This window comes from Carcharhinus amblyrhynchos, chromosome 28 (assembly GCF_965287045.1).
Source record: "Carcharhinus amblyrhynchos chromosome 28, sCarAmb.v2.hapA, whole genome shotgun sequence".
Lineage (NCBI taxonomy): Eukaryota > Metazoa > Chordata > Chondrichthyes > Carcharhiniformes > Carcharhinidae > Carcharhinus > Carcharhinus amblyrhynchos.
In genome coordinates this window covers 22,575,002-22,587,568 of record NC_137351.1, presented here as the reverse complement: position 1 = coordinate 22,587,568, position 12,567 = coordinate 22,575,002, and the positions used below count along the sequence as shown (strand labels likewise).

Below are 12,567 nucleotides of genomic sequence, written 5' to 3'. Positions count from 1 at the left end.
TAGTTCAAGCAAGTGATTTTCTTCACTTCCCAGTCAGTAACAGGTGGCTGGGCAGGCTGTGTAACTGTACAAGGTGGTCAGATTTCCAGAGGTCCCGGAGAAGTGAAGGCACAATGGTTAGCACCGCTGCCTCACAGCACCAGGGACCCGGGATCAATTCCCGGCTTGGGTCACTGTCTGTGTGGAGTTTGCATGTTCTTCCCATGTCTGCGTGGGTTTCCTCCGGATGCTCCGGTTTCCTCCCACAGTCCGAAAGGCATGCTAGTTAGATGCATCGGTGTGATGACTTCAGCCAGGCTAATGATATTGGCTTGCTAGAGTATGAACGACCTGATGAGTCCTTATTAATGGTTAAATCAGGGAACCCCATGCTCCCTATTTAAAGCAGGTGTGTCAGACTCCTAGCCTGTGTTCAGCAGGGAATGACTGGAGAACTGGCTGTGTATGGATGTATGGTGTAAATAAAGTAACTTAGTGATGGGACTTCTGCCTCCGGTGAGTTATTACCATTGACCATGCTAAATTCTCCCTCAGTGTAGCCAAACAGGCACCGGAGTGTGGTGACTAGGGGATTTTGATAGTAACTTCATGGCAGTGTTAATGTAAGCTGATTTAAGACACTAATAAATAAATAAATATTTAACTATGGCAATTTTATTCTTTTCAAACTGCCCCACTTCCAGGTCAGAAAAATCCACAAGTTTAAAAATATTGTCTTATGCTTCAAAATGTTTTAATGTTGAGTTTAAGAAAAACAGTTTTGGCCTCGCTGTTTGAGGCAAGCCACCCTGCAAAATAGATTAATTACTGATTCTCTTTGTAAATAGAAATTAGTGCATTGGTAACTTCAGTGAAGAAGATTAAGTTATTTTTTGATGACACAGACTAATAGGCATGTTGTACTCACCTAATTTAAGTACTATTACAGCTTGTTGTACCAATGCTTTTAATTTTTAATGACCAGAGTTATTGCACAAACCAAATTCCAGAAAAAAACATGGAGAATGAGTTTCCCCTGCAAACGTGGCTTGTCTTACAAGAAATATTTCAGGGAAGGTTTTTATTGCCTGTTGTTTTATAATTCTCCCATTATGTCATTTTTGGAAGCCAAGACGACCGTTTTCCAAATTTAATGCTGACTCGGGTGTAAGTATAATTTGGTTCCAGTATTGCATCCACCCAGCAGGCAGTAAGTTCTAAATTATTCATCAGCTCAGGAAAATAGATTCTAGGCAATTCAAGTTTGAAATGCTTTTCACATCCAAGTATGATTTTTTTCTGCATTTGAGAAAGATCGGTTATTAGTTGAAGACATAAAACACTTGCATCACTGAAAAACATACATTTTTATTGTTTAATTAGACTATCATTAGCCATCATAAAATACAGTGTGTGCTCCTTTGCATGTATTTTGTACCTCACAACACTGCTGCTTAATTGCCCTGTGTTAAATCTCTACAGCGGAGCAATGTATAGTTTTGTCCGTATATCCACCGACTAGAATCATTATGTTAACTATCTACTCACTTCCATTCTAAAAGCAACACAATCTTTCTTTTCATTCAATCGTAGGGCATGGGCTTCGCTTGCTGGCTGGCAGCATTTAACTGAGACTGGGCTATATTCCATAGTTGTGTGACCACATCCAATTATGTTCATCAAGAGGATATGTTAAATATGTGTGTGGTTAAAACTGCACATTATGGTTCTGAACTTCAATGAGAGTCATTTTGGTTGAATGCTTTAGATGGTGGAGAGGTGACCAAGACGGCAGTCTTGAATTGCAACATCTGCATTGGGTGCAAGATACAGGGCAGAATTCTCTCTGCCAGTGGATTCAATGGGAGGGGGGTTGGGACGGGGGCTGGGGGGGGAAGAATTCAGCAGGAGGCCTAAAAATCATTTTTGACACCGGAATGAATTTCCAACAGGATATTCCATTGGCTTCTGCCATGGCAGTTTGGGAAGCCAGCTGGAGGCCAGCATGAAACTCATTTGATCACTTATTGAAATGAAGGTCCCACCACCCACGCCCAGTTCTGCATGACGCCAGCTGAAAAGCACACTGGTGCAAAACATGTTGGGAACAATATGGCGTGCAAATGTTGGGGCTCTACCTGAACAATGCCAGTGTCTGCTGCCTCTGGAGTTCAGGATGGAGACTGCCAGCCACTCTGGACCAGGGAACACCACGCAGTCGGTGAGAGGAGGAGGGGAACATCCACAGGTCGACCATCCAGATTCTGTGTCCTGGAGTGGGGGTCCATCTTCCAGCATCCAAGCTCTCTCAGAGATCGATCTACACTTTCAGGGGGTCCATCTTCTTTCTTCACCAGAGGGTCAGTGATGTTGGGTGCTTTTTCAATATGGCATCTGGATAGGACGGTGGGCTGCACACCATGGAACATGGTGCATAACACCCGGGCGAGTGACTAGTGAGGTTGGGGCAGTAAGATTTGACATGTCTTCGCTCCAGCCTCAACAGTGGGAAACAGTCCGCATTCCCGCTCCAGCCACGGGATTTAGTCCCCAGATGAAATAATTCCACCCACTGCCATGGTAATGAGGTTGAAGCCACCGAGGATTGTTAAGCAGTTGAGTGGCAATTAAAGTATTTGTTCTCCTTAAAGAGAGTGCATACCAATTTGGTTGATAACACTTCACTTAACAATCACTCCGAACAGTGACCAACTGAGCAGGATTAAACAAGTCATTAATGAGAATTTCAAACCTACTTAAAGGCAGATCACCTTTTACTGCTATTTTGCTGCGACAGGTGTAAAGGGGGCTTTAAATTCTTGTTGAACACTGGAAGATATGCATCCAGCCACTGTGGGTAATGAGCTCAACCGTCATGACCTTCAGTATCGCATCCGAGAACCCACACACCCTCTCACTCAGTCCCTAACCACCCTGAAACCTGCTGCTATGTCTCAGTCAGCACACTGCCAGTGACCTGCACACATAAATTCAAAGCATCAACAACAGATTTATTCTAGGAGATACTCTGCACGGACTAGCAAACTGAAAGTAGAACAGCAGTCTGGGGCAACACCCTAATGACACCACCATCAAATCATGTGATCAGCTATTAAAGCAACCTGCAATCTTTTAAATATATAACATTTACCTTGTCACTTACAGCACAGTTGGTGGAGATCTGTTTTCATACAATATGGAAGACTGCCAGCTGTCTCGCAGGACAACTGCGAGCAGCTCTGGGCTTTGAGTATCTTGCTCTAAGCAGTACCACCCTGGCACTGGGAGCAGCAGTCAGGGTTGGCTGTCTGACCTGCAGAGGAAACGAGAGCATGAATGCTTTCTTCCTGAAAGATGTTCCCCAGAGCCACTGCTGCACATCCAGAGCTGAGACATCTCCAATCCTAGTAATCTTCTGGGGTAAAGATTGCTGGACCGCTGATTGATTGAAAGGTTGCTGATCCTGTAAACCCCCTGAGCATTGGCGATCCATTGCTAAAATGAGCCTGCACAACATTGTCTGCTGCCTGCATCAGCTCCACTATATGCAGGGTTAGGATTAGGCTGACTACAAAAGGCCCTTATCAGTTCTTGGCCCTTAATCGGGATTGACACATCACTACAGTTAAACTCCATTCTGTTGCAAACCTCAGGCTGGTAGCTGCCCTCAGGAATGGTGGAGACAGAAAATGTCTCACACCGCTGCATAACAAGGTCACATCGGAACCTAACTCTGAATTTATATTGTTATGATAGCGGCTCCATGAAGTGGAAATATTTTGCAACAAAGTAAGAATCACAGTATAAGTCACTAATAAGTTATTTTATATACCAGAGGCTCAGAAGACTGTGGCATTGTTCCAGGGATATTTGGAATGCTTTACACAAATATTCAATATACAGTTAAGTTAAATGGGTAGCAGTGTGCCCAAATTGCAATAACTACTACTAAATGTGTTTATTTGCAAGGAGTCATTGCACTGATGTATAGCAAGAAGAGGCTGTGCACACAATAAACAGTACTGCAGATAGATTGTGTCCATTGTCATTTAAAAGCGCAGTAGGTTTATTGTGCATTTACAATGCATAGAGTCACAATAGTGCTGCTGTAGTATGTTCAATATAAATGCAATTTATATTATACAACTCACCCACATTCAAAGTTCATTTATTAGTGTCACAAGTAGGCTTACATTAACACTGCAATGAAGTTACTGTAAAAATCCCCTAGTCACCACACTCTGGTGCCTGTGCGGGGATACTGAGGGAGAATTTAGCATGGCCAATACACCTAACCAGCACATTTTTCGTTTGTGGGGGGAAACCGGAGTACCCGCAGGAAACCCATGCAGCCCACTTGTGACTAATAAATAAACTTTAACCAACAATATAACTCACAATTGCGAATTCTCCATCATGCCGAGCAATACTGATCTCAAACCCACATTTCGCAGAATCATAGAATCCCTACAGGACTGCACAGTCTCTCCAAGTCCTTTGCCTGTAACCTTGTGCACTTAGCACGGCCAATCTACCTAACCTGCACATCTTTGGAGTGTAGGAAGAAACTGGAGCATCCGGAGGAAACCCACGCAAACACAGACAGTGACCTAAGGCCGGAATTGAACCCGGGTCCCTGGCACTGTGAGGTGGCAGTGCTTACCGCTGTGCCACCCAGACAATAAAATAATGTCAAACAAGACTTTTTTGAATGAAATATGCTTGTGCATTATTCAGATTTAGCTAAAAAAAATTACCGATGTATTCATCCTCAAAGTAACAGTAAAAGTCAAAGCTGATCACTGTAGTGTTGAATAGTGAAGACCATCTTCTATCACACATTGTCCTACAAATGTGGGCTATTAATATTTGCCATTGCACAATATGTGCCAGTTGAATTCATGGTGAAGTTCTATTTCTAAAAGGGCATCAAATAAAATCAACTAAAATTAAGCACTTTATTGTCAGCACATTCCAAGATTTTTTTGAAATGCTTTTCATGTGCTCAGAGTATTCTGAAGTTCTTGCCAGGCAAAATTCAGCTGTTGTTCTTCAGTAGACAACACAGATAGCTGAGGTGCAGACAGCAAGATTTCCACAGCAGCAAGTCAATAAATGATCAGCATTGTTTTAAACTGCATTCAAGAGATGTGAGCATCGCTGGCTGGACCAGTATTTGTTGCCCATCCCTAATTGCCCTTTACCATGGCTAATCAACCTAACCTACACATTCTTGGTTTGTGGGAAGAAACTGCAGCACCGAGAGGAAACCCACGCAGACACAGAGAGAATGTGCAGACTCTGCATGGACAGTCACCCAAGGCTAGAATTGAACCCAGATCCCTGGTGCTATGACGCAGCAGTGCTAACCATTGTGCCATCATTCCTCCCTTGAACTGAGTGGACCACTTCATGGGGCATTTTTAAGGATCAACTATATTTGTGTGGATCTGGAGTCACATGTAGACTGGACCAAGTTAAGAATGGCAGATTTTCTTCCCTAAAAGACATCAGCAAACCTGATAGGCTTTTATGACAATGGTTTTGTCGTTAGAATTCTTAAATTCCAGATTTTTTTCTATCAGATTCAATTTTCACCAGCTGCCATAGTGGGATTTGAACCCAGGTCCCAAGAGTATAATTGGATCACCAGTCCAATGACAATGCCACTCTGCTACCACCTCCCGTACGATGGTGGTTTTCATTAGGAGAAAATTGGTGGACAGGAAGCTGGGGGAATTTGCTGCTTCTTTTTGAATAGTGCAGTAGAATCTTTTATGTCTACCTGAACAGGTGTGCAGGACACCACCTATATGTAAAATACATAGAAGTTACAGCATGTGAGCCAGCCTTTAGACCCATCAGTCCAAGTCTGCTTACACTCATGTCAGCAAATGTCTGTCATGAAATTTATCCACTCTGTTTCCCTTCAATCCAATTCATTCATTTCCCTCTGCAATCTAATCCTGAATGTTGATGTAGTTTCTGTCTCCACCATTGATTCCGGAAATGAATTCCTCACAATTCCCTGTGTGAAGCAATTTTTCCGGCCCCCAGTATTGAACCACTTGCATTTAATCATGTATCTTCGACCTCTTATCTTTAACCACTCAACCGCTAGAAACAGTGGGTGGGAATTTCCGACACTTCCTGCCCAGGGCCAAAGTCACGGGTTCCCCAGTGGCAAGACAGGCGAGCCATGCTAGTTGCCATTGATTTCCCTGAGACTGGAAGATCCCACCAGGAGAGGGGGGGGGGGTCTGGAAAATTCTGGCCAATGTGTCTCTACCTACCCATTCTCTTCTGCAATCTGCGTTTTATTGAAAGGAAGCCCAATTTTTCAAATCTCTCTTCATAGCAAGTAGTATCCTAGAGAATTTATATTATACCTTCTGTCAGACTCCAGTGACTTTATTACTGTGGTAATGCATAGTAATGCATTGGGTCCTGTAACTAAGGTCTTACTCGCTTTTTGTATTGGCTCATTATTATCTTTCTTGGATTTTATACTCTTGTTTTACCTCTTGAGATAAAACCTAACATCTGATTTTCCGGCACTCCCTGCCAGCTGGAGCTTCCAGTCCTGCTGAAGACGAGCCTACCGTCTCATCGCAAGCCATCATAGAGATCGGCAGGACTGGAAGACCAATCTGCCTCTGCTGCTGGAAAACACAGGAGGCCTGGAAAATCCCACCCTTAGAATTCTTATAACTATTTTCACAGGCTTAGGAACCTGAGATGCTGCCGTTCATATCTTCTGTTCAATTTTTATCTCAGTTTGCTGCCCTACCCACTAGTTGCATATTCCTCAATCTTCTGCAGTCACCTCCCATATGATACCCTGGCAAAGGCTTTCCTGAAGTCCATTTACACCAGATGTTCAATATTTTCCTAGTGGACCAGTCTGTTACTTCCTCAAGAATTCTGAGAGTTTTGTCAAGCCTTGTGAAATCCATATTGCTGCTTCTAGTTTCTCTTTATTTATATATGTGGTTCCTTCATTTTTATTTCAATTTTTTCTGGCACATAGAGCGAGTTAACTGATCATGTAAGTTAGCTCTGTCTCTCTTTTTAAAAACGGTACTGCATTGACAACTATAGAATCCCCTATAGAATAAACATTTATTTGCAATAAAGCCCAGAAATTTAATTTCTACAGCCTTTGTAGTCACCATTTCTTAACTCCTTCAGGATTCTCAGATGTATGTTGCTTCATCTTAGCTTGCCAATGGGGAGGCAATGGCCTAGTGGATATTGTCGCTAGTCTACAAATTTAGAAACTCAGCTAATGTTCTGGAGACTCGGACTTGACTCCCACCACAGTAGATGGTGGAATTTTAATTCAATACAAAATAACTGCAATTAAGAACCTACTGATGACCACAGACCAATTGTTGGAAAAACCCAAGTGATTCACTAATGACCTTTAGGGATGGAAAACTGCCGTCCTTACCTGGTCTGGTCTACAAGTGACTCCAGAGCCACAGCAATGTGGTTGACTCTCAACTGCCCTCATGCAATAACAACCAGCTAGAGATGCCCACATTCCATGAATGAATAAAACTTGTCTACAGCTTTTCATTTTATCCATCATAATATTGGCCTGATAATTACAGTTCCTATTTAAATTTTTTTCCTTATGTTGAAAATTGTTCCATCCTGCGGAAGTAATTTCCCATCTCTTAGTGGCACATTGAAGTTGTATTGTAGATTATGCTTCACTGGGGCTTAAACCCAAAACCTAGTCATTTGAGAAGAAGTATTAACACTGATTCAAGCTGAAACTTGTACTTTATACTGTAATTATTGACTACTTATGGGTTGCGCTTAACAAACTAGGATTGTGCATGACAGTGAAACATAGACTTAGGCATTACATGAGACATTGATGTTTAATAGTTGCAAATTACAAAATTATACTGATACCCAAACTCAAGAGAGAGTTTTTTTTTCTCTCTGGCTTTATTAACATTGATTTTTTTGCTTATTACCTTATTTTTCAGCTCAAACTACAAATGGCTCAGTGGGAGAGGTATCGGTCCACGTGGATCTCTTTACACATCCTGGATCCGGGGAGCACAAAGTCACAGTTAAAAGTAAGTACCGTGGCACTCAAGGAAAGCTAATGTGCTGGGAATATTGTGTAACGGGCAAATCACTCCATTGAGACCATTTGAAGCCCACCGCCATCTTGATTTCTCCTTGCAGTTGTTGCAGTTAATGAGCTGAACTGGCAAACCACAGCCATGTTCCGACCATTCGTAGAAATTCATGTGATTGGACCAAACCTCAGCGACAAGAAAAGAAAATTTGCAACAAAAACAAAAAACAATGCCTGGTCCCCGAAATACAACGAGACTTTTCACTTGTAAGTAATCTTGTGAATTCTATCTGTTTTTTAAAGTTATTCACACATTATTTTTAAGCCATTGGCTTCAGTGTGAATAAGTACTTCATTTTTCAGTGGTTGTTTAATTTAGTTAACGTCAGTGGAAGGAAAGACTTTTGGAATTCCTGCCAAATGAGAAAATAGAAAAAGCACGCACAAATTTAAAATTCAATGAGAAATAATTAATTTGGATTTCAAAAGGGTAGAATTGGAGTTTGTACATTCTCCTTGTGTCTGCGTGGGTTTCCTCCAGGTGCTCTGATTTCCTCCCACAGTCCAAAAATGTGCAGGTTACATTGATTGGCCATTCTAAATTGACCCTAGTTTCGGGTGGAATTAGCAGGGTAAATCTGTGGTGTTACAGGGATAGGATGGGATTGTGGTCAGCGCATGCTAAATGGGCCAAATGGCCTCCTTCTGTACTATAGGGGTTCTGTGGAAATGTGTCATTGATACTTAGTGGAAAATAGCAGGAACTTCCCTCTTACTCCCCTCATTAATCACCAAGCCAGGCAATAGCTTCTGCAGTGACTCCATGGAGCTCTCTGAGCTCTCCATTGGGTTTTGTCCAAGGATAGTCTTCCATTATGAGAGTCATTGACTGAGATACACCACAGCTGCAGTCCGGGTTCCCTGCAAGGCTCCACTCGTGCCAATTTGCTGCACCAAGGACTTGGTCAGTGCAGAAACGGTTGAGAAGTGCCTAACATTAGCTTGGCAGGTTGAAGCTGGCAGGCATGGCATCTGTAATGAGGAGGTGTTTTTTAATGATGGTGTGTTGGTACGATTGGCCTCTGCCTCTACATGAGCTTCTGCTGCTACTCCTTGACAAGGTCTCATTGTGATGGCATGTTACTTCTGGAACAATTTCCATTATGAGGAAAAATTGCCCGTGATAAATAGATATTTCAGTGGGAACTACAGTCTGTGGTTGCAGTTCATCCGGTTCTTGTCCAGGTTGCTGAGTGGAGCGCTTTGGGTAATGGAATATTATATTTCCAGGGTGGGAGGTGAAAGAACTGTGCATGTTTTCATGGTGACGTTTAAGGTGTCATTAAGGATGGAGATCATATTGTCTAGTCAGCCGATGGAAGAAGCACAAGTGCAAAGGACGTCGGTGTGAGATAAATGAGAAGAGTAGGAGAAATTAAGCGAGGGAGTTGGGAGAGATCTCCACACTAAATGTCTGTTTTTGCATCCAGCATCCTGAGTAACGAGAATGGCCCCGAGTCCTATGAGCTGCATATCTCTGTCAAGGATTACTGCTTTGCCAGGGAAGACCGGATTATTGGAATGACAGTCATCCAGTTAAAGGATGTGGCGGAGAGAGGAAGCTGCGCAGCATGGTATGCACTGATCAAAAACGTTTACATGGATGAAACTGGACTGACAATTCTCAGAATACTCTCACAGAGGACCAATGATGAAGTGGCCAAAGAATTTGTACGCCTCAAATCAGACACTAGATCTACTGAAGAAACCACGTAAAATGAAACAGAAGCGAGAGACGGCAAGAAAGCATACATTGAAGTTATCTTTTGTGCATGTCTGTTTAAATGTGTGGGTATGTTTATCTGAATATGTGCAGGTGTGTGCAGATAATTATAAAGTACTCCAGCCCATAATTATGTTGATGAAATGGGGAGTACTGAAATACATTATCTTTGGTCTCTCAGACAACTAATTGTTCTGACAAAGTGCCAAATCAGGATTACCCAAGGGAATTTTTCCTGGTATTTTGTTTTTTTTCTCTCTCTCAATTTGCTAAATGATTGAATTCTGGTACTAAATTGCTATTTGGTAGTTTTTATCCAAGTATTTGTTGGTCCCTCATTTGTGGCAAGCATTGTCTCTTTATCTGTGTAATGTCGGGCTGTATCTATCCAGCGCATGTTAGTGTATCTCAGCTAAGTTACATTCTAAAACTTACTAATATCTTTTACATTTTTGTTAATAGCATATGGGTTTTTTTTTCCCACACACACACACACACACACAAACACACATATTAAAACCTTTATATTGGAGATAGATTATTACTTCCACATTGCTTATGATTTTTTTTCACGATTGATTTAACGAAAACCACACTTCCTCTCCTTATCCAAAGGTGCAAGCAACTAACATTAGCTTCATTGAACTTCCCTGACATATCACTGTGAAGATAATGCTTAGCTGACATTGTAACCACTTTTCTTAAAACCGGAACAGCTCACAAGCAAACTGGCATTGTTAATTTTCAGAAGTTGCCAAAGGGATCGAGGATCCATTCAACACTTTTTTATGCCACATTAAGAGGCCACATGTTTACAGAGCTACGGGCTGTTTTAGTGATTTGAATAGAAGAGAAATTACTATGTTTCTGATAAATAGTGAAGCTGTTACTATTTTCAATGATGCGCTTGTATAATGTTGCTTTATAAGATTGTACGATTGGTTCAGCTGTAATCCCATTGTTTCAACATTTCCAACGATTGGTAATTATGCAACATTCCCATGTATTGCACTGATGTTGAAATTAATGTCATGTAAATATATTTAGTGAACAATTGTACAATAAAGTATTGGAAGATTCCTCTTTTGTGTCGAGATCCACAGTTGCCCAGGACCTCGAGATGTTCAGCATCTCGAACTCAAGTTATTTTTCGGGTTGAACTGTAATGTGGTGGAGAAATGGGTGGCACGGTGGCACTGCTGCCAGGGATCCGGGTTCGATCCCCAGCTTGGGTCACTGTGCGGAGTCTACAAGTTCTCCCCGTGTCTGCATGGGTTTCCTCCAGGTGCTCCAGTTTCCTTCCACAGTCCGATAGACGTGCAGGTTAGATGCATTGGTTGTGCTACGTTCTTCCTCAGTGTACCCAAGCAGGTACCGGAGTGTGGCGATGAGGGGATTTTCACTTCATTGCTGTGTTAATGTAAGCCTACTTGTGACTAATAAATAAACTCTAAACATTAGGGGCAGGGTTTTACAGCGTCACTCATCTTGAAAGCGTAAAATCCCACTTGAGGTCAATGGACCTCTTCATGTGTTCTACCACGCCCACTCCGATTCCAGTGGCGGGTGGGATAATAAAATTCCAGCCTAGGTTCTAACAATTCCACTACCAGTTCTGCATAACTAATGACAAGGCTCTTGTGCTATTGTACTCCTCCCAGATAAGGACAAAAATGTGAAAGAGGAGAAGTTTTGAGATAGAATGGGCACCACTTGTCTTCTCGACTTGTTATAGAAACATTACAGCATTTTTGACTGTTGTCATAAACAAGCCATTTACGATATTGGAAGCTTGATTTCGAGGGAAGATCAATGAGCCTAACTGCTGTCTTGTATCTGTGAAAGTGATGGTGGTCTTTTATGGCCAGAAGCTGTTTTCTTGGGAATGTTCTAGCTTATTGGACAAATGATGCATCTTTATTTGATATGTGACACCGCATTGGGTGTCAATTCCATAGTGATTGCCCACAATGCAACTATTTGCTTGTCCATCACAACAGGAAATATATCACCTCTTAGTCTCTGATAGAACTGTTGACAACCTGCTATTGTCCTCACTTCTGTACCTTGATGAGCATCCCTCAGACCTGCTTTCACTTGCTTTTTCACTGACACTTCAAGCTTCTGATCTTTACAACAGCTGTCACCAGTGTACTTTAACCCAGAGAGGTGCTACATCACTTCATACCAAGTGCTAACTCATGTGGTGTTAATGCAGCAATATATGTGCATGTTGGCATCATAGTTTTAATACACAGCACCATCACAGAGCTCTATTTTCCTGTTGTTATAGGCAGTACACACCAAGGTGTTGCCCAGGCTGGAGAATTTTAGTTATGAAGAGAGGCTGAATAGACTGGAATTGTTTTCCTCAGAACAGAGGAAACTGAGGGGAGGATATGATTTGATTTGATTTGATTTATTATTGTCACATGTATTGGGATACAGTGGAAAGTACTGTTTCTTGCGCACGATACAGACAAAACATACCATTCATAGAGTACACGGGGGAGAAGGAAAGGAGACAGCGCACAATGTAGTGTTACAGTTACCGAGAGGGTGAAGAGAAAGATCAGCTGAATATATGATAGGACCATTCAAAAGTCCGAGGGCAGCAGGGCAGAAGCTACTCTTGAGTTGGTTGGTACGTGTTTTCAGACGTTTGTATCTTTTTCCCGATGGAAGAAGGTGGAAAAGGGAATGT

The 12,567-nt window shown here is 42.1% G+C and overlaps 1 protein-coding gene across 1 annotated transcript in view; it reads left to right on the top strand.

Moving 5' to 3' along the window:
- The window catches only part of LOC145359668 (protein unc-13 homolog C-like), a 396,096-nt gene extending 385,153 nt beyond the window's left edge, over positions 1-10,943 (top strand). Inside the window, 3 exon segments of the mRNA XM_080214409.1 lie at positions 7,983-8,075; positions 8,188-8,347; positions 9,571-10,943. Coding sequence (XP_080070535.1) covers positions 7,983-8,075; positions 8,188-8,347; positions 9,571-9,856 — 539 coding nt within the window. The 3' untranslated portion in view covers positions 9,857-10,943.
- The last annotated feature ends 1,624 nt before the right edge of the window (positions 10,944-12,567 follow it).